At 37.6% G+C, this 25435-nt stretch overlaps 3 protein-coding genes across 3 annotated transcripts in view; 2 read left to right on the top strand and 1 right to left on the bottom strand.

The window, feature by feature from the left end:
- Positions 1-20332, top strand: part of LOC139452080 (protein mono-ADP-ribosyltransferase PARP14-like) — a 31663-nt gene extending 11331 nt beyond the window's left edge. Inside the window, exons 7-26 of the mRNA XM_071233394.1 lie at positions 178-1884; positions 2142-2648; positions 2887-2951; positions 3500-3763; positions 4337-4573; positions 9029-9080; positions 9423-9472; positions 9613-9834; positions 10672-10893; positions 11107-11194; positions 11458-11589; positions 12295-12360; positions 13932-14111; positions 14940-15143; positions 15617-15843; positions 16260-16340; positions 16500-16824; positions 17829-17968; positions 18552-18726; positions 19498-20332. Coding sequence (XP_071089495.1) covers positions 178-1884; positions 2142-2648; positions 2887-2951; positions 3500-3763; positions 4337-4573; positions 9029-9080; positions 9423-9472; positions 9613-9834; positions 10672-10893; positions 11107-11194; positions 11458-11589; positions 12295-12360; positions 13932-14111; positions 14940-15143; positions 15617-15843; positions 16260-16340; positions 16500-16824; positions 17829-17968; positions 18552-18726; positions 19498-19784 — 5231 coding nt within the window. The 3' untranslated portion in view covers positions 19785-20332. The remainder of the gene's footprint in view (positions 1-177; positions 1885-2141; positions 2649-2886; positions 2952-3499; positions 3764-4336; positions 4574-9028; positions 9081-9422; positions 9473-9612; positions 9835-10671; positions 10894-11106; positions 11195-11457; positions 11590-12294; positions 12361-13931; positions 14112-14939; positions 15144-15616; positions 15844-16259; positions 16341-16499; positions 16825-17828; positions 17969-18551; positions 18727-19497) is intronic.
- The window catches only part of LOC139452079 (cell growth-regulating nucleolar protein-like), a 44921-nt gene extending 20274 nt beyond the window's left edge, over positions 1-24647 (bottom strand). Inside the window, exon 1 of the mRNA XM_071233392.1 lies at positions 24590-24647. The gene's annotated coding sequence lies outside the window, so the exon portion shown is untranslated. The remainder of the gene's footprint in view (positions 1-24589) is intronic.
- A 189-nt stretch (positions 24648-24836) lies between these two features.
- LOC139452075 (protein mono-ADP-ribosyltransferase PARP14-like) overlaps positions 24837-25435 on the top strand; it is a 34640-nt gene continuing 34041 nt past the window's right edge. The window contains exon 1 of the mRNA XM_071233387.1: positions 24837-25023. Coding sequence (XP_071089488.1) covers positions 24837-25023 — 187 coding nt within the window. The remainder of the gene's footprint in view (positions 25024-25435) is intronic.

Here is a 25435-nt window from a genome sequence, read left to right as displayed (position 1 = left end):
CGCTTAAGATTCGGAGCCGTGAATTTACAGTATAAATTACTGATATGAGAAATAATGCTTGCCATGGATTGCATAGTGATAGCTTCAATAATATCAATACTACATGCATACATTTAGAACAAAGCATGAAAGAAACATAATGATATATTGAATATTTGCCTGTTTTTTTCTTCTCAGTTGTTGAGCAGATCAGCGAGAGAGTGCATACACTTGGAGAAGCAAATATAAAAGTCTACCTCCATCACAAATGTGTCGGATGGCAGTCACCTGAGTCCAATGACACCACACCAGCTCAGATGTCAGGCGCCATACCCCTTGAAGGTGTTGACCAACTTGTACCACGGTTTCTGAAGAAGTCACCCAAAGTACTCAGAAACATTCAAGAAAAACTAGGTGGTTACGGATTGTCATTAAAGTTGAATGAGTCCAACCAATTGTTCGTATTTCGTCAAGTCGGGAGCGAGTGTGGAACTACAACTGCTGATGGAATGGATTACAAGAGTTCAGCTAGGTCGGTCATAAGTGAATTTGTTCTTCATCTCTTGGTTCAGATTCCCATGGAAGTAAAGGGCAACATTGATACAATGTTAATGCAGGTCAATGTTGATGAAACAGAGGTAAGGATGTACACTGACAAGGAGGTCGTAGCAATTGTTGGCATTCCTACGAAAGCTAATGAAGTCAAGGCAGAAGTTGAGAAACATATTGCGCATGGAATATCTTCAAAAGGCCCCCCAAATCCCGAAATTGTGAAACCTTTAGCACCTCTTAAAGCCAAATTTCTCCGAGAGTGCGGTTTTAAGGAGATTATAAAACAATTCCCTGGAGTGAGTGCGAGGTTTGATGCAAATGATGTCCATCTGTCTGGTCCAGAAACCTCTGTGAAAGAAGCAACGATTAAAATGTATGAACTGGTGAATGGAACGCAAACTTCAGAGATTGAACATGTTTCCAAACAGCAACTAACTGAGCTTCAGAAGAAGGCAGTTGAGGATGGTCTGAGGAACAAACTGAAGGAAATTGGCATCGTAGCAGCATGGCGTGCAAAAGAGTCGTCACTAGAAGTAATTTCAACAACTCCAGAAAAAGTGGGACAAGTTGGTGAAATGATCCTTAATACTGTGGTGGAAAGAGTTGTTCCCCTTGAAGGAAAAATGCAGTTACTAATGCAATCAGAATCGTGGGAAAGCCTACGGAAATCATTGATTGATCATTTGCCTGACACCTTCAGTATTCATAATCTCCAAGACAAGAATTATCTACTCATTGTGGGGATCAAGGATGATGTGGAATGTGTTTATGCTGAAGTCAAAATGTTTTTGTCCTCCAACACCGTAGACGAAACACGTCTCTCGTTTACTAAAGGGCAGCACAGATTCCTTCTGGCCCACTACAAAGAAGAAGTTGCAACAATTGCTAAAGATTTGAAGGATTATCATGTCCGGATTATATACCAGGAGAATGGAACCGAGTTCACTATTAATGGCTCAAAAGAAGGAATTGACAAATGCCGAAAGAAACTGACCTTCCTGGCCGACAAAGTAATCACACACAAGGAACTGTCACAAAAAGCTGGCATGGCCAGAATGCTCAAAACAGGACAAGGAGGACACATTATTTCTCATGTAGAAAAGGTTGAAAGATGTATCATAGAGGTTGTTAATGAAGAGAAGGGGGAGGAAGAAGACAAACACGTAGGACAAGGTAATGCAGCCACTCAAGAGCCAGTATCCACCATAGTGGCTGTCTCAAACATAGCGGGTGGAAGGAAGATCTATGTAAGAGAAGGAGACATTACGACCATGAAAGTCAGTGCCATTGTCAATGCTGCTAATGAGAGATTAGATCACTGTGGAGGTCTTGCCAAAGTCATTGTTGACAAAGGTAATACATTTTAAAAAAAGTAATATATATATATATATATATATATATATATATATATATATATATATATATATATATATATATATATATATATATATACACATCCGAAATCTTTCTACATTGAAACTGTTTACTTTAACGGATTATGTTTACAGTCAATGACGTGTTATACAGATATTTTAATATGCCAAGTGTGATTTACCAGGTATGTATCCATAATTGGTAGAGAAGAAAGTATATTTTAGAACATATTTCAGCTGGAAAAGACGTGCAAGATGAGTGTACCAGACACGTGAATTCGTATGGTGCAGTTCTGGATGGAGATGCTGTGTTGTCGAAGCCAGGAAGACTGAAAGGTAGCTGTGATTTCATTGTGCATGCAGTAGGTCCAAGATGGGAAGGAGGAAAGAAGAAAGAAAAGGAAAAATTGCGAGAAGCTGTCACAAGAAGTCTGGAGCTTACAGACAACAGACTGGGGAGCTCTATTGCAATACCTGCTTTGAGTGCTGGAATCTTTGGATATCCAAAAGATGCTGCTACAAAGGTTATAACCACTGCAGTAAGAGACTACTTTGTGAAACATAAATCCAGTACAATCAAGGACGTTTATTTCTGTACAGTGAACGGCAAAACTGTGGACAGCTTTGTAAACTCGCTGCAAGACGTCTTAGGGGCATCAAATGTTCACATACAACCACGTTTACAAGGCGGGACAGGTGCTCAGATGCAACAATCATCCCCCAGAACACAGAGAAGAGTGTCTGGTATGTCAACTTGAAAACTAATAACCATCTGCATATGATAATATATAAAAAGTTGAAATAGTGAATGGCATCGTTATCCGAGGCCTATTTTTTCTCTGGTTTGACTACATGGCAAGACAAGCTATGAGTGTATGTACTACAGTATTGCATCATGGACCCAAGGCAATAACGAAGTCCCATGTTTTAATAGTTATACCACATTCATATATTTCATGCAGTTTCTATTTATTCATTGTAGCTCTATCAGATGTGAAGTGTGGGTATAAAATAAAGCTGGTTGAAGGAAGCATTGCTGAACAAAAGGTATAAACATCATGAAACCTTTATTCACCTGTATCATCTTAGCATTCATGTGTATCATGCCAAACTTTATGAAAGATGATGACAAACGATGATGTATAATTTCGTTGAATTTTTCTGTAAATATAGAGGTGTCAATGTAGATTGTGTGTTAGTCAGGGCTTCAAATATGTATTTTGATAACAAATAAAAATCTCACATTCGAAAATGGTAATGTTTACTGATACAGTACAATTTCAAGTTATTTGTGACAGGTGTGCTAATTCCCTGTTATGTAGATAAGAAAAACATTTTCGGAAACAAATTCATCAGGCTGTGGTTTACAGTATCAGTTTATACACCATTTTTCTTGTATGCTGCTATTAATACTGTGAGAGCAGGAATGACTCGACAAGACAATTAATGAAGCCTGTCCAAATAATAATCTATTTTCTTTATGTATATTGTGATAGGTCTGGGAAGAATTCAGATTCACTTTTGTAAATATTTTGTAAACATTTTGTAAACACCTATACACACGAGAACACATACATGTATTTTGTGTTTTTCAGGTAGATGTTATCGTCAACACTACGAACAAGGAATTGAATTTACAAAATGCAGGGCCAGTTTCGACAGCCATTCTTGAAGCCGCTGGTCCAGAGTTATTGTCTGCCTGCAGGATATACCCACAAGGCATTAACCCTGGTTCAATTGTTGTCACACCTGGTTTCAAACTGAAGTGCAAAAAGGTGTATCATGTTTGTATGAAGACATCCACACCCCTGCGAATGCCCTTTCTTCGTCAACACACACAAAATACAACTGTCAAAAAGGTAAAGCTGTACTTGAGGTAAAGGTAAAGGTAAAACTTAGTATACAGGTGTATGATCGCAAGAGCAGGGTTTGAATCAAATAAAATGCCCCTGCCACCTGAAATAAAATAATTGTGAAAGTTTGACCTTCATGTCTTGTGCCTTCACAGAGAAGCATATCGATCGGTAATCCATATATCTATAAGCCCTAACTGTATTACTGCATTGATAAATATTCGGGTATAGGCTATCAACTACAGTTAGAGTACTCCCATAAAACCCAGGTACAGAAAAAAGGCACCTGCAGTGACCAAAAGAAAGCACCATTTCAGAACTGTTGGGGATGCATACATTATTTTACCATCTCTTTCTCTAATTGCGCACCTACTGTCGTTGTTTTTTTATCTTTGAAATAGATGTATTCAAAGTTGATTATGCTGGAAAAAGCTTTGCCAAAAGACATCATGGCAGGCGGCATTATGAACAGTTTTCATGACCTTCGTGTTCATTCTATTGATATATATTATATAAATGTGCTCGTCGAAAATATCTGCCCCAATATCACTTTCTATATGTGGGTTTCAATTGAAATAGAAATCTCTTTTGCAGGCTGTGGCAGACATAGTTAAGGAATGCTTAACAACTGCTGACAGACACAACTGTTCCAGCATCGCAATGCCAGCACTTGGTACAGGGATTGGAGGATATTCTCGAGATGTGGTAGCCGAGGCTATGTTATCAACCATACACGACTTCTGGTCACAGTGCCCGAATACATCCCTCACAGACATAAGAGTCATCCTGTATCCCAGGGATAGGGAGAACATACAGGTTTGGTGTATTTCTTTACACATAATCTTTTTTATATCTTTTCATTACAGACACATATGCCCCGTTGAAGAACGTCAGCAACTCATTCTTGTCGAAAAGTGACTACCGGGATCGAATGGTCAGGTTCATGAGTGGTTCATGAATGTCAATTGCATATATCAATGTTCATGGTAAACGAAGACTTGATTATCAGGCCAAGATTCGATTATTTACAGACAGTCGTCATACAGCTGAAATATTGCTGGGTACGGCGTTAAACAAAAAAAAAAACAACTAATACCTATGCCAGGCAAGGTTTCACCTATTATGTAAAAGTCTTCAATAAAATATTAATTATGTAATCTAGGGCGTTAAATCAAGCTTTTTAACCATATACATAAGGTATGCTAACTACCAGGTTCATGTCTTGATTTGTTACTTTTGGCACATAATGATGACTATTAAAACGAGATGTACGATTGTTATAAGCCGTATATGTAAACCTCATGTGATGCAAAAGTTGTCCCAAAGCAAGTTTATCTTGTGTTCCAAAAGAATATGAGCAGAAAGGAATTTTACCGAAGACCAGAAATTGAAGGATCAGAAAACATTGAAAAACTTTTTTTGTCATGTAACTGTCATGATATCAGCAGATCATATCAGGTGTCACATAGACACCCTAGGGAGTGCAGAGACAGAAACGTCAGTAACGTGGGTATGATCCACGGACATTACAAGTCGTTGAATGCTTTTCTGAGGCAAACGGATCCATTCTTCATGAAGTGCAGCTTCAAGTCCAGGGAGATTTTGAACTGGGAGATCGATGTCTGATTTTCCGGCCAAGAATGTCCCAGAGATGCTCAATCGGATTAAGATCCGGACTACAGGACGGCCAAGGAAGATTGGCAATAGCTTCTTGGCGCAAATAAGGCAAAACTGCCCGAGATCTGTGTGGTCTAGCATTGTCGTCCATGTAAACAGGTCTTGTCTGAAGAGGATGGTTGTCTAACTGAGGGACTTCCACTGGATGAAGAACGGCATCTTGGTATTGTTGGCCATTCAGGTTTCCACGAATTGTCACCAGCGGAAGTTTGCAGCTGAAGGAAACACAACCCCATCTCATGACAGACCCCCCGCCACATGCTATGGTCTTCTGGATATTCCTTGGAGCAAAACGAGTGTTATGTTGCCTCCAAACGCGTATTCGGCCATCAACAGTTCGTAGCACCATTCGACACTCGTCAGACCAATGGATCCTCCTCCAGTTGGCCAAGTTCCACCGACTACGGGCACGACCCCATATCAGACGATTCCGCTTGTGCTTTCAGTCAGTTGAGGACGTTTTACTGGACTTCTGGCGTTATAACCAGGCGACGCCTTACGGTCATCGTCGAGAGTCTCTGATGGGTAATCCACTGCAGTCTTAAATCTGTTGAAGTGGCAAATGGATTTCATCTGACTATTCTGAAAAGACGTCTATCCTCTCTGTTAGAGGTCTTTCTTGGCCTACCAGACCTATGCCCGTCATTGGCATCATTGGATTGACCATGTTTGATAATCAAACGAGTGATAACACTGTGATGACGACCCATTTGTCTTGCAAAGGCCCTGCATGACATGCCAGCATTTGACATGCCTATCACCTGCCATCTTTCAGCGTTCGTTAACTTTCTCCTCACAATGGCTGATTTTCAACCTCTATTGGAAAGGGAATCTTACACAGGAGCAAAATGCAACCACGTGTCTGAAACTTGAATTTCACTATTTATAGGTTAGGGGAACTGCAGGAACACGAAAGGCACGCTTTTCTTGTGGTATCTGGACAAACTTCACGGGTTCACGAAACTATAGAAGCCTAATTCAGTCATACATCATCATATTTCGTATTTCTGATTCCCACACGTGAAATCAAGAGACTGTGAATATGGTGGCGCTTAACTTTTGTGCATGTGTATACATGATGAATCTGTTTTTGGGAACCTATTGCTACCATCAAATAATAAATTCATGACACCCAGTAGTTATAAAATATGTATTGAACCTTTCCCCTGTGGCTATCTGTTCTTGTGTTTTTGCATTTTTCATCACCTCATCCAGAGCCTTTATCGTAACTTTGTGTTGTAAGGTTCTTCCCCCTACTCACTCATTCCCCATCCCACCCCCGTGACATTGTAAATGCCCCACCCTCACCCCTCCACCACATATACCCCTCCACCACATATATATCTATTTATATTGTTTTGTGATTTTGTGTATTGGTATTGATCCCAACAGCTGAATTTGATCGCAAACAAATGTAGTGGTAATACTGTTATGTAAATGGCTAGTCATTTAACATTGATATATAACCAAACACTGTTCAAAGGCAGTCCCAAGACCACGCCAACTCACTCACACGATTAGGTTGAATCATAAACTTCAGCAAAATTTAATAATCAGGAATCTTTCAAACTGATGAAAAGCCTTAAAATGAACATTATATAATTCAAATATATCATATAAGTCACCAATTTTCGAATTGTCACAAAGTACCTTTGGTCAAGGTCTGAATTAACCAGCATGTTATGGTTACGTTTATGGTTGCGATTATTGCTACTGTGAAATCGCTGCACAACCTTATCTCAGCTCATGAAAAAGTCATTATATTATCTGGTGATATAGCTTCTATTAAACTGGAACCCTGTCTCCTTTGTTTGGCTGTACTGGAACCCTGTCTCCTTTGTTTGGCTGTACAATTTAATTGTCCAAACATTTAACTCATGACAATTGTGATACATTTCATAACACTTAAATAGAAGCGACAAAAGCTCTCTATTGCCACAAGAAATTGTACGATTCCGACTTTCCTCTGCACTTGCTGTGTGACAAGGTCATGCCATCTGTTAATAGCAATGGAAATAGAATCACTTTGATAGTGATTCATAAAACACATGCTCATGTTATAGTTGGAATCGTGCTTTCTATTGGATATGGAAATGGTTGTATCGCTTTATTTGTATAAACACAGTTAAGAGTGTATTTACAATTACACTACTTTGATTGTAATTTGAAATTGTCTGGCATCTCATGTCTGCGATTATAAATTTGTCACTGACCTTTTGTTTCAAACTTGTGCTGTGTTAGGGATGTGTTTGGGAAGTCATGTCCTGAAACTAAAAGTTCATATGACATGACAAGATAGACACAATTTTTTTATGGATAACAACTTCTTTAATACTGTAAAAGGCGACGTTTCGGTATAGATCCTTATACCGTTGTCAAGCAAGACTGAATGAGGGACATAGTGTAGAATATATATAGCAAGTGGATGATAACAATAGAGGATTAACAGTAACAACAAGGGCATACATGAGTGGGATAACATAGGTAGGTGTGACAACAAAGGGATTATGCTATCACAACACGATGGGCAGAAAACACATAGCTAGAAGCCAATAGGGGCATGAAGCCAATAAACAGGTGATTATTGGTTGATGAGTTCATAGTAGGCGGATGGGATGAAATAGCCTTGATCTCTGTTGATTGATGGCTTGTGGCGGCGAATATGGACTGCTTCTGTTAGTTTTCTTTTGGTGAAGTCATGGAGGTCATATGACATGTTTTGGGGGTAGTTAGAGATATGGGACTACATTAGACAACAAATATAAAAATGAATAAAGAACAGCCGTTACCTTATTTTGTAAAGTCAAACGGGTTTATTTTTCTGATGGCATTCAGGAAAGAATTGTGATGGGTTTGCTTCTGGTTTTGCATAAAATGCAAACACCTTTAAGTGAGTAAATTTGTTTTATTTGGGCTGTAAACACCTTTCGGGTTATTATTGATTGATTGATTGATTGTTTAACGCCGCACTCAGCAATTTCCAGCTATATGACGGCGGTCTGTAAGTAATCGAGTCTTGACCAGACAATCCAAGGATTGATATCATGAGCATCGATCCACGCAATTGGGATACGATGACATTTCAAGTTATTAAATTTGTATCATATGGGCAGTAACCTTTCCAGATAACCTTTTTGAATGTTACTGACAATATGTTTCACACTGTTCACAGTGTTTGTTTATATGATTTTGACTTTAACTTGTGAACTTAAATATTTTATGCATGTTACAAATAATAAATATTCTTCCAGTCATCGATATAAGGCATGGGTGTGATTTTAGAATATCATTAAAATATGCACCCAAACGATTGAGAGAACCCGAAACAGCAAAGAAAACACTGTAAGTATTGGGTAGAAGGATTTTAAAGATACAAGAGCTAGTTTAGCAAACTTTCACTTCTCATGTTCAAGAACACCAAATAAGGTTAGCTATACCCCCCGGCATGTTGCTGATTAATTTAGAAGAATTAATGGTATCGTCTAAATGTACACCAGACCTGGGTTACTTTGAGGATTTCTAGATCTAAAACCACCATGACATCACAGACTGTGTTGAAGTTTCTAATCAGAATCACTGATATTGATAACACAGGTGTTTAAGGATCAAGCCCAGCAAATGAAAACGGGTGGACAACGAACTTCGGGTGAGTTGTACTTCTGTCTCTGTTCGATGAGCACCACTGAAGTTGTTTAGTCTCCATAAATACATACATGTGTACCAAATATGTCGATACTGAATATCAGCTCGCATGAACGTGGTCTCATGCCTTCCAATGATTGTGATAAGAGCCGACGAAGATGGCGATTGCATGATAACATTGTGACATTGGTTATCATTGTTTATTATTTGTCGGAGATAACTGAGTCAGCCACTTACTTGTCTGTCCCAAACTCAAGTGCGAACAGGCTAGTGTAATGTATATATGCTGGTTGCAATGTAAAACAGAATGAACCCATATTCTAATGAAGGAATAATCTTGTTTCAGATTCTGGGAGGAGGGTGATCTTATCACGTGGATCAATTACCAGATTTAAGGTAAAAAAACACACACACCAAAAAACAAAACAAACAAGTACACACATTCAGATAAGTTAAAACTATTGAATACGTTGATTATATTTTATATGACCTATGTCTAGCACATATAAATGTATATTTTGCAATTTACCCCTCAGGCAGACGTTATTGTGAATCCAACGGACCGAGAACTCAATCTTTCAAGAGGCAGACTATCTAAGGCTATATCAGATGCTGCTGGTCCGGCTTTGGAAGCTGAATGTCGAAGGAAATATCCAAATGGAACTTACAGTTTGGCAGTTACATCAGCTGGTCTTCTACAGGCGTCTGAAATCTACCATGTTGTCATACCACCGTGGAACAGAGCTCGAGGCGAAGAGGTAGTTAAATGAAAGTTTTACTGTCATATTTAAAATGTGAACAGTCATGCTATATTTCTTCCAAAAGTGCATTTTCCTGCTCACGTAACAGCACGTGAAGGCTGACTAAATAGTCATTTTATAAATTGACTGCAAACATTTATTTGAAGAGAAGAAATTATAAAAAAAATCAAAAGGGCTTAACGAATTCAGAATAGACTAATTATGTTGGGAATAGAAGACAGGTAAATGTGATCATTGTTGAGCTAATCACAGACTTCACTGTAATCACACATTGTGTTGATAATTAATTGTTATCTACCTGATTCTGCATTAACAACCAGAGACTAAAAATCACTAATGAGGAGAAGAAACAACAGACTCGGTGATATAGTTTACTGGGATGCAATAGTTTGATTAGAAATTAATTGGAAGCCAGACAGTGCACTGCAGTATAGATACGTCAGGACGAGCATTAGATGAATTAAGTTTTTTTCTCTTGTCTGTAATATGTGTAGAACTTAGCAATTGTAATACACGAACGGGTTATCTCATTCGTCACATATGCAGTCACAGGTGTATTCCCAAATAGAAACTGACCAGCTCAATGAAAGAGCACTTAGAAGCATCTTAATCATTTAGCTAGATGCTTGCATTTTTTCTGAAGGTGATAGTGACAAATCGGAAGCATATATGATAAGCGTCACATTACATAAAATGCAAACACAAAATGTCTGGAACTTGTGGACGTTGGTCACAAATAAAAGTTTATCTTGAAAGGAAAGGAGGGAGTGATATTGTTGACAGTGACGTAGCATGTAATTCGTTACCTGTACTAGGTATCTGTGGTATCTCTAGAATCTACACCGTGCTGTTACTCTCTGCCTGGAGGAAGCTGACAAGAGCAGGCTCACGAGTCTGTTATTCCCTACACTGGGAATAGGATTGTCCGGATATGATAAAGATGTATCTGCCAGAATCATGTTCACAGCAATAGATGACTTCTGGAGAAACCACCCTGACACCACGCTTATTGATATCAAGATTGTCATATATGACAAAGACAATGATGTGGCAAAGGTAGGAGACAGTACCACGATTTGGAGTCTAATCAAGAAAATATAGCAATAATCATTGATAACTTTAAAAATTGACTAAGACTATTCAAATAATTAACAACAGAATTACCATACACGTATGGTTAATGAAAGGCTAATAATGTACGGCTAATAATATTGATCTGTTTTATGTAGTCACACATGTAAAGAACATTGCAATGATTTCATTTTTCAGGTATTTGAAAAACAATGTGGATCATTTCACGGCATACCGACCTCAAGCCGAAGAGGTCGACAACTGAAAACAGACCACAAAAGCACAGGTTCTCTCTTTTTCTTATACTCTTCATGTTTCTGAAAGCTGCAGATATACTCCTGCTAAGTAATACTCACCTTGATTGTAATCATACCCAACCTTTCACTTTCATGATAAGAACATGTAGATTCCAGCCGCCAAGTGACTGATTTAGCTTATCATGAATAAAATGAAATGTATACTAAGCAATTGCATCATCCGTATGTGTATATCATAGATGTTTTCTTATATAATTAGTTTATCAACACCTTCTATTAATTCATTCAACAGAAGAGCCATTTGATGTAAGTGGAGGTATTACATTTGGCAACATCCACTTCACCCTGAAGCATGGGGATCTTTTGAAAGAAAACGTGGACTGTATCATGAATAGTGTGGATTCACAGTTTAATCTTAAGAAAGGTAATTCCCACTTCAAATATTTGTGACACCTTGTCAGTATCTTTTTACCAATATATACTACTCGAAACGAGTTAAAGAACACTCGCAATTGGAACTCTGTCTGTTGCCATAACCACCAGTCATGACAAATTAAATACAGTCATATGAAAAAAACCCGGATGTTCTTTAACCTTTTTGGGGAAAAATATAAATAAAATGTCAACGCCTGAGAATTCAGAACCAGTCTCCATTATCAGCCGAAACAGATTCCATTACGTAAAAGACGTAAAAGGCAAAATAGTGGTGAAAGGATCTTTGAGAATCAATGATTGTACCAGGTGTTCACGAAAAGGGTAAGCATGTTCTACCCAAACTGAACCACAATTTTGATTGCTTATCATTTGGATAGGAGAGGTTAATTTTTCAATATGGACAGTTAAAAAGACAAATGTTATCGAAAAAGATAAATTGTACACACAAACGCAAGTGCACACAAGCACACGCACGGACACACACACACACACACACACACACACACACACACACACACACACACACACACACACACACACACACACACACACATATAGGGGATATCAAATGGTCGGTCCCTAAGTCCTGCACATAGACATTTTGATGAGTTATCTAAAATGGAAGTGATGTCATCAGACCAGTGTGACATTCCTGTGAAGTGAGCTATAATTTATGTAACATACCTACTTACAGGAACAATTAATCAAGTTCTCTTGCGAAAGTATCCAGCTGTAGGAACAGATAACAGAACACAGAAAGGTGAGCTGAAACTGCTAGTTAAGGAACTGGAGAAGTTATACACATGGCTATAATTCAATTCCACTCGTGAATAATATATTTTACCAATATTGAGGATTTTAAATTTCAGCCAACGTTCCAAACGTACAGCTTCAGTGTATTTTATCATAGAGTTTGGGTTCGTTTTCAGGACATGCTTTGGAAAACCTGGTATAACATACATGACAATTTGGGGAGTAGATAATTACAAGGAAATTGAATCTGTCCATTTGTTAGGCTATAAGCAGTTTTTAGGTGTTAAAGCTCCCACATACTGTCCGTGGTGAATGTGGACGATATCCTTTATATATCTCAATTTATCAACACGGCATTTCATATTGGTGTAAGATTTTAAATATGCCCGATTCCCGTTACCCTAAAAGAGCTACAATATGTTGTTTCTTGAAGCATCTAATGGTAAATGTAATTGGGTGTCTAAAATCAAGTTGCTCTTGAATAAATTTGGGTTTGGTTATGTTTGGGAAAATCAGGGTATTGATTCCCCAAACCTGTTTATTACTGAATTTGTATCACGTCTAAAATGTATTTATGAACAGGATTGGCATTCAGCAATTTTCTAAAAGCTCTAAAATGTGTTAACATTCATTATTTAAAATGTCATTTTGTGTTGAACCATATATATCTGCTGTAACTATTGGTAAATTTAGATAGGCAATAGCTCGTTTTCGTTGCAGTTCGCATTCCTTATATATTGAAACGGGAAGATATAACAATGTACCTAGAACCCTGAGGATTTGTAAATTATGTATTTTTGGTTATGTGGAATACCACTTTTTGTTTATATGCAAAGCCTATGATAATTTAAGACAACAAGATATTCATGACATTTTTATGTCCATCCTACCCTGGATAAATTCAATATGTTAATGTCTGACTGTAACCAAAATACAATTTGAAATACCGCAATATATTTGTATTATGCCTTTATCTACCGTGAGTCAATAATTAATACTGTGGACCAATATATGTACCATGGGCCGTTGGCCTAAACATGTACGAAATAAAGAAACTTGAACAAGTTATAATGTATATTATTTGCATTCAGCTTGATTGTACACCCCTGAAAATGCATGACTGGCTGTATTTTTTCAAAAAAAAATTATAAGGGCTTATTTGGGGAAGCGCGAAAGGTGGAAAGAATGTTGTGAAAAGGTTGAAAATATGGCCGACAAAATTGCCTTTTTTGATATGACAGTCACTTTCCTTTCTCTTGGCAGTACACGATGTATTTTGGATATGCAAAAATTAGTATTACATCATAAACAGACATGCACACATATTCATTTGATTACAAAGGCTGTGTAGAAAAGGTTTTATATGCTAAACCATGAAGATTAATCGGTATTGCATCATCTGCCGACATATTCCACATCACACCAGAAATGAATATTTGTAAGCATGGCTTATGTTAATCTACTTATGCCAGCAAACAACCATGGAAGAGATGTGTCATGTGAATTTGAATCCGGGTTTTCAAAACCTTTTTTGCAATTGTTGATATGAATGTACATTCTCATTACGTTTTTCAACAGAAAAAGATCTCCGTTCCAAAGGTTTAACAGTGTCTCAAATAGCAGGAGCGACATTCAACACTGTTATCCATTACGACCCCTTTCACTTCAGCCATGGCGTTAAAGCCATTCTGAAAGCCTGCATCAAACAGGCAGATAAAATGCACTGTTCATCTGTGGCTCTTCCAGCTCTTGGACAAGGTAAGCATTGTGTTGTGGCAAGGTAAAGATTGCTTAAGTTAAATAAAGGGGGAACTAGTGGCCCAGTCGTCAAGGGTGCCGCAATTCGCCGTTCAAACTAGCATCCCTCAGAGTTAACAGAAACCTGTGATCGTGGGTTCGAACCGAGATTCGCCTTAATTATGTTTCTTGGTTTGTCAGCATTCTGCCTGTGCTTTTGGGGTTTCACAAAAGAGGTCAACGTCAAAGACTGGATTACCGCTCAAGCTGACACACTTTGATGTCATTGAAACACTGTTCAAAGTGTTGTTAACCAAACTTACTCTTACTTACTGTAGAACATGTTGTCTTGTTTCAGGCATTATAATTTAAGATAGGCTAAATAGATGGGAAATTTTTATGAAAAATACTCAAGTGTAAGAAGTCAAGATGTTATGACTGGGATTGGTCCACGCCTTTGTTTTTAATCTGTAGCTCAAATGTAATTTTTTAAATGCAATATACAAAGTATAAAAATCATATTAAAATGGTTTACATTCTCTTTTCATTATGTCCGTATGGATTTTTTCTCCACAACATTGAAAATATGACATCTCTGAAACTGTAGCCACTTATTAATAGTGATATGAGCTGTAATGCAAGAGTAAAGATATGCAAATTTAAGCTGTCATCCATTGATTTGAACTTTGAAAAAGCACTGAAAAGTTTGTTGCATGGAAAACTTTTGGACTCTCCAATCCCCTAACATTTTATCCAACAGTGTATTTTTCAAATGCTCTTGCACAGAATCAATATTATGCGTGTGTACACAAAGTGAACTATTTTTAACAAGTATAACAATTTACGTAGGTCCTTTCGGGGGAGTTCCGGAACATCTACTGATGGACTATCTTTATGATGAATTGCAAGACTTGTCTAACTTGAAGTATGTCACAGAAGTACGACTCGTCCTTTACGAACCAGACAGGTATAATCGATTCAACGACCTACTGGCATCTCTGCTGAACAGACGAGGAATAGCAAAGAAGCCTTTCTTTGGTGACAAGAATAAAGGTACGATGATTGATATAGAAACATGGTTTATCTCTTTCGGCTGCTTCGGGGGGCTAGGGGGCCCAGTCGTCTTAGGCGCCGCGATTCGGTGTGCAGAGTAGCGTCCCTTGGGCACGCCAGAAACCTATGATTGTGGGTTTGCCCAGATTATGTTTCTAGGTTTGTCAGCACCATACCCGTGCTCGTGGGTTTCATCGAAGTGGTAAACGTCAGAGACCTGCATCACTTCGGACTTTCCGGAAATGCCACATTAAGCTGACACGTCGTGATATTACTGGAAAACTGTTAAAAGCGGCGTTAAACCAAACTCACTCACTTCGGCTGCTTCATGTTTACATCGCCTTCGTCCTCCCGTATGTTAAGCTGTATGGGTAATGTTTTGAACGTATTAACCGAAATACTGGCTATAACGTGTGTTTGAAAGCTTTTCTTAAAATGTACAACATGACCTTGAACCACATGTTGTCGTGTAGGCCACGGAGGTGCGAGGCCAAAAACACAACCTGGAAAGTGTCAAACTGAGTCACGGCGCCAACATGTCGCCGAACACCTTCCTGCTGATGGGGTAGAAGTGGAATTCTTCTCTGATAGCAAAACATGTATACAGTCTGCAAAGCAGAAATTGGAGAATGCTTGTATCAAAGAGTTCGATGACCAACCTGTTGAACACGACACAATACGGACGTTGGATGAAGAAAAGGTAGTTCTCTTTGCCAATATATTGAATTCTGTATCTCTCTTTTTCTAGTTCAAAAAGGTCCATTTTCTGATTACATTCCTAAAGTAGAATCAAGTTTTAAGACGGCATTTCGTCTTATTATTACAAATTATGTATTGAGGATGCATGTAATCGTATTAAAGGTTGTGACACACCCGAGCTCTCGGAAGGATGTCTCCCTCAACTCCAACTACTTCACGTGTTTCATCAAAACTTTGGTTCATTTCTTTTACAAACCATTTTTTAAAGATTTCTTTATTGAAACCCATTGTATGTATTCAATTATATTTTCTAAAGAACACAATAAGTCCTCATGATGCCTTATTTAATAGGATGTAATGTTCACGAACAGATTCAGTTATAAGAGCTGATAACGGACCGTGTTGTATCTTATGCAGATCTTGAGACTACAGAGCATCGCAAGGCAGCGTGGAGTTTCCATAGACATCAACACACGTTTAGGTAGAATTAGATTACAGGTGAGCTGTTATAACATATGTATGCCTTGACATCTTCTTAAACACAATGTTTTTTCCACCAAAGCAGTTTTGAAGTAATTGCAGTAACAAAGTTAATATGAATTATCACTGGATGTCGGGGATGTCATATAAGCTTTGCTTGAATGTTTCCTATTCCAGGGTTTAAAGGAAGACGTAGCTGCCATGAGCAAATCTGTATACGAACTGTGTCTGGAACAAAAGGATGAAGAGCATGCAGAAGCAGTTGGAGCCTGTGTGCAGTGGTACTACATGGACGTCCTGAATAATGGGGACGAGGAGCTGGTGGCATATGACCAGAATACAAACAAACTCATTGAGAAAACATTTAGAGGCAATGAAGAAACCCATGAACTTGAAGATACTGAAGGGGTGAAATACATTATAGACTTTAAGGACATGGTTGAATACAGAGAAGATGATAAAAGTACCAAGGTCATCGTCGTCAGGAAGGATCTCATCCAAGGTATGTGTTAACACACCATACTGTACATGTAACCAACATGTAATCTGATTAGTGTTAACGTTTCAGATTCCAGTAGTGTATAAGGCAAAACAGCATTCAGTTATATGAATGGATCACTGGAAAACACAAAAAACTAATTAGTCTAAGTTAATCTCTCGTAAACCAGTCCACTGTCAAAGAAAATGTGAGTAGCATTGCCAAATAATGCGAAAACATGCAAGTGTCAAAGTATAATAAAATTTGACCTCGGCAACAAAATCCAGAGTATTCGATCTTGTTTATACTTCTGCCTTTGTAACCTTTCAGAAATATAAAATGAGTTTCGTCCATTTACTACTCAGGTAGCAGCTGCAATTTATCCCCACATATTATTTTGAAGAATTCTCCTTTGATACATTTAATTCACTCTACCTCGAAAGAATATCTCATAAATAATGTCCATATATTTGAAAAAAATACCAATGTAAATATATGGCTGTTTGTAAATCTGTAATGGAAAGGCACAAGACGTGTAAAACGATATAAATGGATAACTAGAAAACAGAAAACTAATTAATCTAAGTTAATCTCCCGTAAAACAGCTCATTGTCAAAAATAATGTGTGCAACACTGCTACATGTTGTGAAAACATGCCAGTGTCAAGGCATAATAAAACTTTACCACTGGCAACAAATTCCACAGTTTTCGATCTTATTTATAATTCTTCTGCCTATGTGACCTTTCAGAAATATAAAATGAGTTATGTGGATTTTTTTAAATTTGTCCATTTACAAAGGTAGCAGGTGAACATTATCCCCAAATATGATAATGTAGAACTATCCTTTAATACATTAAGTTCAATCCGCCTGTAAAGAATCTCTCATACAAAATGTCCATATATTTGAATTTCTTTTTACCAATGTAAAATATATGTCTGTTTGTAAATACATGTGCGCACGATGTGTACCAAGTATGTAAACGAACTACTCCGCGTATTTTAAGTGTTACGTGTTTTCTGTGGCTAGCTGCGGAGTTCGATCCTCCACACCACTGGGAGACGATGGGTGCCAGTGAGAATCTGAATGTCTGCAGAATGAGTCCAGATAATGCGGAATACCGAAGTGTAGCTGGGTCATTTTCAAGTGCAAACAGAACGATAATCAAAGTGAGTTTTTTACCACGTTATGTAAAGGAATAAAATTTATGTTGAATCTTATTATTCCTTTAACAGTAAACGTAGATAATCCATGCAGACAATGGAGTGAAAAGTACACCCGCCTCATTGTATTGTGAGTGTGTATGGTTTTACGCAGCTTTTAGTAATATTCCAGCAATATCGTTGCGGGGTCACAAGAAATGGGCTTCACATATTGTACCCATGTCGGTGTTCGAACTCGGGCCTTTGGGGTGACGAGCGAACGCTTTAACCACAAGGCTACCGCACCCCCACCCCCCACCCCAATTGTATTGTGCAGAACTCGGACGAGAGTACCTCTTTCAGTTGATACACTGATGTAGATTATTTCATGAATTGAATACTAGCGTTCAGATATTTGTATTTTAGATTTTTGTGTTTCTGCTTCTCTTGAACCTGAGCATATAGTCTTTGACTGGCTAGTAAACAGTTGCAATGTGTTATTTACTTCAAATGGTGCATTTAACGCTTGAAGTCTATTCACGTGCACTTAAGAAAGTATTATTTCTTACTCTGATATTGCATTCCCATGTATTTTATGCTTTGCTGTAAGATCGAGCGTGTCCAGAACAAGTCCCTGTATAAACAGTACATGGCCAAGAAGGAAGAGTTCAGAGGGAGACATTCCACGATAAAGCAGGAGAGACAACTGTGGCACGGAACAGCTACCGCTGCCATACCCTCTATCAACAGCTATGGCTTCAACAGGAGCTACTGTGGCAAAAATGGTAAAGGGATGTTTTCGTTTATGCGTTATAATTTAGATTGTTTAGTGGACAGGTTCAAATTGGATACAATAAAATCATATTGAAACCAAGCCACAATAAAGTGATTTTGACATATTGGCCATTAAATATTTGAAATTTGATATCTCAATAAGGTAACTTTCAATGTATCACACCCAATGCATGGAAACAAACTACCCATTTATGTTCTGTACATACCCTATTCTGCTTTGTAGAGGAGCAACTGTAATTTGTAGTTCATCCCAATTATTAAAGTTTGTTTTATTCTGGTGCTTGATGCGTAATATCGATGAAATATCTTTTTACCAGTCCCATTGCTACTTGTGCCATATTGTATGGTTGGTATGATGCAAGGAGTTATAGTACTTGAGATTACAGTCCTAACTTATTTTTCAAACTTTTTCTTGACTTGGTTCAGTATCTTCAGTGGCTTCATGATATCCAGTTAAAGTAAGGCAGTGTTTTATAACATGTAAGAAGAACCAGACCTGCCAGTTTGTCTACACAACATGTCTTAATGGTACATCTGTTGTTTGATGATTTCCGACTGGGAACCATTAAGACATATAATGTCATAAAGGCCTGGAATTATTTCTAAATTGCTTTTAACGTTATCTTTGGTACTTCCATTCACTTCTTTAATAAAGATGCTGCTGTTGATTTCGAAAATGTATGCTGGTGATCACAAGTTATAAATTTTAGTAATGATCTGCAGACATGTATACATGAAGGGAGTTATAATATATTTTTCAGCGGTTGCCTATGGCAACGGTGTCTACTTTGCCGTCAACGTCAACTATTCAACACAAGACAGATACTCTCGTCCCGACCCTGCTGGCAACAAGTACATTTACCTTGTCGATGTTTTGACTGGGGAGTACACTTTGGGCAAGTCTGGGATGAGGGTTCCTCCTCCGGTAGATCCGGCCACTCCGGCAGTTATTTATGATTCTGTTGTGGAAAACATCCACACACCAGGAATGTTTGTCATCTTTAATGACACACAGGCATATCCAAAGTACCTAATTACATATAAATGAAAACGGTACATACATGTAGCAAGCATTCTCATTCTTATGGAGTGAATTTGATCAGACGCATTCAATTCAATTTCAAAGTTAGAACTTGCTTGATAAAGGTATTAGGATCTACACCGAAACGTCGCACTAATTGTAATAAAGAAGTTGTTCATCCATAGAACTCGTCTTACTTCTAGGTAAGATGTTGAAGGTTCACTTTACTGCAATCGACAAGTGGTTAGGTTTCTGACAACCTATCAATGTTTGTTTTGGAATATGTAAAATGTATTTTTAGTGTATTAACAATGTATGTGGTTAATATTTGCGTGTATCGTTGTATACTTCCACTTGTTATGAATATTATTTTTAGAACAAGAGCCCCTGACGAAACTTTCATGGTAGTATTGTGCATATTTTATGAGGTACATACCTCGGCAATTCTTTTTGTACGTCAGAACTTTTGCACATTTTTGCAACGAATGATGGCACCTTTAGAAGTTTCAGTTTGATTTTCAAAATGGCCACTTCGGCAGATATATTGAAAACAACACTACATGACCATTACTGCGTTGTTGTTTCAGTTAAAAGTAATATAATTTCATTTTTGTTTACATAGTTGAGTGGTTCAACATATTTGTTCCATGTTTGTCATTTTGTGTAGTTGGATATCGATTTGACCTTTTAACTTCGATCATGCTTTTAGCTTCTTTAAAAATGCACTTAAAAATGCACGTTCCTGTTTATGAAGATGCCCTATTTTGTTCAAATCATTTTGAGTTTATCGTTAGTTTTATGAAATGCAAGAACTGTTAACAATAAAAAAATACAAAATAATAATAAAAATCACGGCATAGAATGATAATTAAGTATAAGTATAATATTCCGTTAATTTCAGATTTCAGATTTCATAATACATGCTTGTTAACGGTCAATATTACTAGATACAATAATTATGCTTACAAAGTTCTGAGGTTACATTTTCTCAACATTTGTTCTATCACCAAACTTGTATTGGTCTAGCTTAGTCAGTGGTGAAGGTCACGGAGAAGAAGGCGATTTAGCTGCTTTCCTTTTTGTATTTAATGGAACCTTTTTACTTTCTGACTTCTTTTCTGGTACACAGCTTAGGAAATATTCTGATATTTAATGTTGATGCGTGTAGCCATTATGGGGGTTTAACTGAAAGAGTATATGTAAAAAAAATATTAAAAGTTAAATGACACCAGAAAAACATATCTCCTCAGAGGGCATAAACATGTAGGTTTCACCTTTGTTTCAGATTTCATTTTTGATATATGTTATTTTATTGTTCATATAGTTGACTGCATACAGTCGTCCAACGGTAAATATGGCATTATAATCATGGAAGTTAAAACCATGATTATATATAGAATTGAAAAATGCCAATATATTTAGTGTTGTAGAAAAGAATATAAGTAACATAAAACTAATTTGTTTGTAATTCTAAGTTAGTGAATGATTCTCTGCGTGAGACTTACATGTGAAAACAACTGAGATAAATGCAATCAGTCTGTTGATTCAGAAAAGGGAATCATCTCCAAAAGATTTACTACAAAAAAAACATGGCATTGTAACCAGGGCATTGGAACGTTTGTTCTGAAAAGCATTGGCATTGGCATTGACATTATAACCAGTGAATTTTGCACTGCGGGCCAGTATAACCATGTAGAACATTGTTGAAATTTCGATTCTTGTTTCATAATTGTGTGTTAGTTCTCTGTATCCAGGTGAGCAACTGTGCCTTAGAACAACTATTATTATTTCCTTTTTTTGAAATTCTAAAATATATTTTTTGCAATTCGTCTTCCGTTTCGGGATCTAATCGAGATACAAAATATAACATCAAATATCGTGTCAGCTAAATTTTCATTAATATTTCAAACGTTCCTGAAACCTTTGCTCCGATTCAAGCATTTGGTTTTGTTACGTAAATTCTAGTGCAGGTTTCAGTGAGAACATAACGGCAATCAAGGATTTGATTTTGTATTTCTTCTTTTACACATATTACCCGGTAACCATTAAAAGCGCGCAAAGACTTTTAATAATCACATGCTTAAGGACACATTTCTGACTCTTCTAATGTATAGGTTGTGGTTTTGACAAAGAAGATATACGTCTTTACCTTGATGAATTCCTTATACTTCTCCATTTATTCTTGTAATAATTTGAAGGATGTTTGTACACCAAAGTATTAACCAACTGTAAATGGCAAATGAACTTGTTTAGCCTCAACTGCCTCCACATTGCTGTTTATATCAATGACTCATTTTAACTTTTAAAATATTTCAAATATTTTGTCTTTTTTTATGAAATATGGCAAAACCGTAATGTTATTTGTTATTTTATTAATTGTATGCAAATTCCATTGGCGTATGAGTTTCATGTATGTGAAGTACACGTTTGACGCATCAATATTAATATGGCCATATTCATGACAATGTTCTGAGTTGCCATATTGGGGATGGGTGCTATCTTCGATCTGCGTCACTTCTTGGAAATAACCTCTTATTTCCGTGATAGGTGTTTGATTATTACACTTAAAAGAATGATCCCTTGGAGTACGATCTCTAAACTTAGAATAACATGTGTAAATGAATAAACTTGTAAAATGTCGATGTATAACATGTTGTGCAAGTCTAGTAGTGTTAGGGTTGTTGATTGTTGTTGGAACCGAATGGACACATCAATTCATTATCTAACCGAATAATTTGAACTGCAGAAAGAAGTACTGTCTACAAAAGTTATACTGACACACTAAATTCTGTCCCCGTTATTGTGTCTAGGGTCACCACACCATTACCAACCAAACTTGATATATTTTCTGAAAACAGTAACATTACAATACCATTTTTGCCATGGTGATAAAAAACCCGTAGAAGAATATAACCATTATTTTTTAATCGTTTATACTCGGTATTTCGTTTTAATTGTATAATGATGTCCAGAAGCAAAGAGTGTGCTGGTTACGTCACCTATCGTGCTTCTATGACGTGTACACTGTGTGTATGTGAACAGATTATTACACCTCGTATCTGTCTTCGTTTATACTGAACTGTGGTGAAACTCATATAGAGCCTCTTCCAGCATTGTAATATCTTTCATGTGTTTCATTCTCCACTGTTTCACGATAAAATTAGTGATTTAGTTTTCAGCTCTGTATATGTTATTTGTTTAACTGGGAGAATGGCAGATTTAGAGTGAGTGAGTGAGTTCGGTTTAACGCCGCTTTGAACAGTATTTCAGTATAGATTTCTGGCTTCCCCAAGGGAAGCAACACTGCACAGCGAATTGTGGCGCCTTAGACGACTGGGCGGCCCGTGCTCCGACAAAACATGACATAGTGATTCACTGAGTATTTCAACTTCATGTGGGAGACAAAAAACCATCGACGTTAACCAATTTAGTACTACCCACCACCACCGATATGGTGGTGACAAACCAAAGACCCCCATCAATGGGGATTCGAGTCTGAAACCTATGAGACACAACTCTACGCATCATATAGCAGCAAACAGCCTCCGTGGTCAAGTGGAAAGGGCGTTTTCTCGGAGAACGGTTTGCCCGGAAGTCGGTGGCCGCATCACACCACAAGACGTTACAAGATGGTACTTGTTGTTATCCGTTTATGGGCTAATATAGCAAACTTAAACATAACTGTTAAGGCTCTGATTATGGAAGTGGATTGCCTCAATATATGTCAGTGCTCGATGGTATACATTAAATTCATACCCCAGAGCATAGGCGGACAAAGTTATATCTCCAGATAGTTAAGAAAAGCTATCATTTGGTACACAAATCAAACTCAGGTGAGCTGACATTGGCCTTAAATATTGTACTTTTGACATGGACCATGAATAGATTGAAAGATATTCAGCCAAATTCAGCCATCTTTCAAGTTACATGTTCACTTTACTAATTCTTATATTTTCGTACAACATATATTTTTTTTATGGAAAGTTTGAAATGTTCTTATATTTTTATCTCTTTATTGAAGTATGAGCTGTCTTTGTCTGTCACAAACAAATTTGTAAATATTTCACATACATGTACATACATACATACATACATACATACATACATACATACATACATACATACATACATACATACATACATACATACATACATTTCAGTCAGCTATAACAAAGTGTATGTGACCTATTTTACCTACTAACTGCCCCATGGCCAGAAGCTTCATTTGCTGATTGGCCAAACTAACACCTATTGTTAAGCTGCATGCTTTGCTTACACTGCACATGAACTGACAGAACTGCTCATGTATATACATAAATGTAATTCAATCATTTGTTTTGAAATAGTTAATCACTCACGAGCAGGGGTATGGTGCTGAAACATAATCGGGGCGAACTCGGGATTCGAACCCACAATCATAGGTTTCTGGCGTGCCCAAGGGGCGCAACTCTGCACAGCGAATCGCGGCGCCTTTGACGACTGTGCCACCCGTGACCCCATAATCACATGGAGACATTGCTAGGTATGCCATCAAAATGGATACTGTACTGAATGTAGTTTTAGAAAGCCAAGTCAAGTGAGGGTTTAAATAAACGGATGTCGCAGTCAAAAGAGCCGTTTCCTGAATGTAAACAGACGCACGTATACATTTGAATCTTTCAACGAACATGGATGGCCCTCCAAGTAACAACATCAGTTAATATGACATAAATCTGTTGTCCGTATACACTGCGGTGTGGAGCCGACAATCTACATGTTTCCACAATTATAAACAAAAACTCATTCCCAAAATTGATTTAAATACTCGGGAGTATATTGCTCGAAGTACTTACATCATGACGCGCCTTCTGAATGGCTTGTGCCGTTTCGAGGCATGGCGGCCTTCGAGGGACGAGCCTTGTTGTAAGGTTTACATACGAGTGGTGACGAATGGATGAGCAGGTAAAAATAATACCTGGCCGATAAAAGGTCTTGGCGAGTGTCACGATATGTACTATCATCCTGCTGATAGTGTGAGCTATATTTGAGTATGATGGGGAAATATCTCAAATCGAAAGAGACAGTAGACATGTATACAACATGGAGGACAGGATTGATCAGCGTTGTGTTATCTTGCAAGGCTTTCCTCAAACTCCTTACCCCCATCAGGACATACATCGCCTTCTCAACAATCTCGCTGGGATACAGATAAAAAAGATCTGTCAACTGCACACCCTGTCTACCACCAACACACCGGACTGGGTTGTTCTGTTCCAGAATGTGGAAGGTCAGATTTGTTCTCAGATTTGTTACCTGTAGGCCTTAGTTAAATGTAGCCAGACACCGTTGACAAATTTCACAAACATAGGTGAGTGATGGTGGACGACAGTGGGCGGCCATTCGGTTAAAAAATACAAAGTTGAAATAAAGGACGAAGATTGAGCAATTCGTTATGGATTTATCATATACACGGCGGAACAAGCCACGAAAACTCGTAATGTTTTACAAATTGCAGCTCCACCTGGCGTTCTTTTTATTGTGAACTTTGTCCTTTTGCAGTTTAGTGTCCTCTTTGTGCGCTGACGTTCTTTTGAACACATTGTTCTTTCTCCACATATGACGTCTTTTGTTTGCGAGTTGTTCATTGGTATCTTTTTGTATTTTGAATTGATTATTTGTATCTAAATATGACCTTAATA

Source organism: Haliotis cracherodii, unplaced genomic scaffold (genome assembly GCF_022045235.1).
Source record: "Haliotis cracherodii isolate W230 unplaced genomic scaffold, xgHalCrac1.p SCAF_9, whole genome shotgun sequence".
Classification (NCBI taxonomy): Eukaryota; Metazoa; Mollusca; class Gastropoda; order Lepetellida; family Haliotidae; genus Haliotis; species Haliotis cracherodii.
Note: the sequence above shows the minus strand (reverse complement) of the source record. Positions and strands in the feature narration are given on the sequence as shown.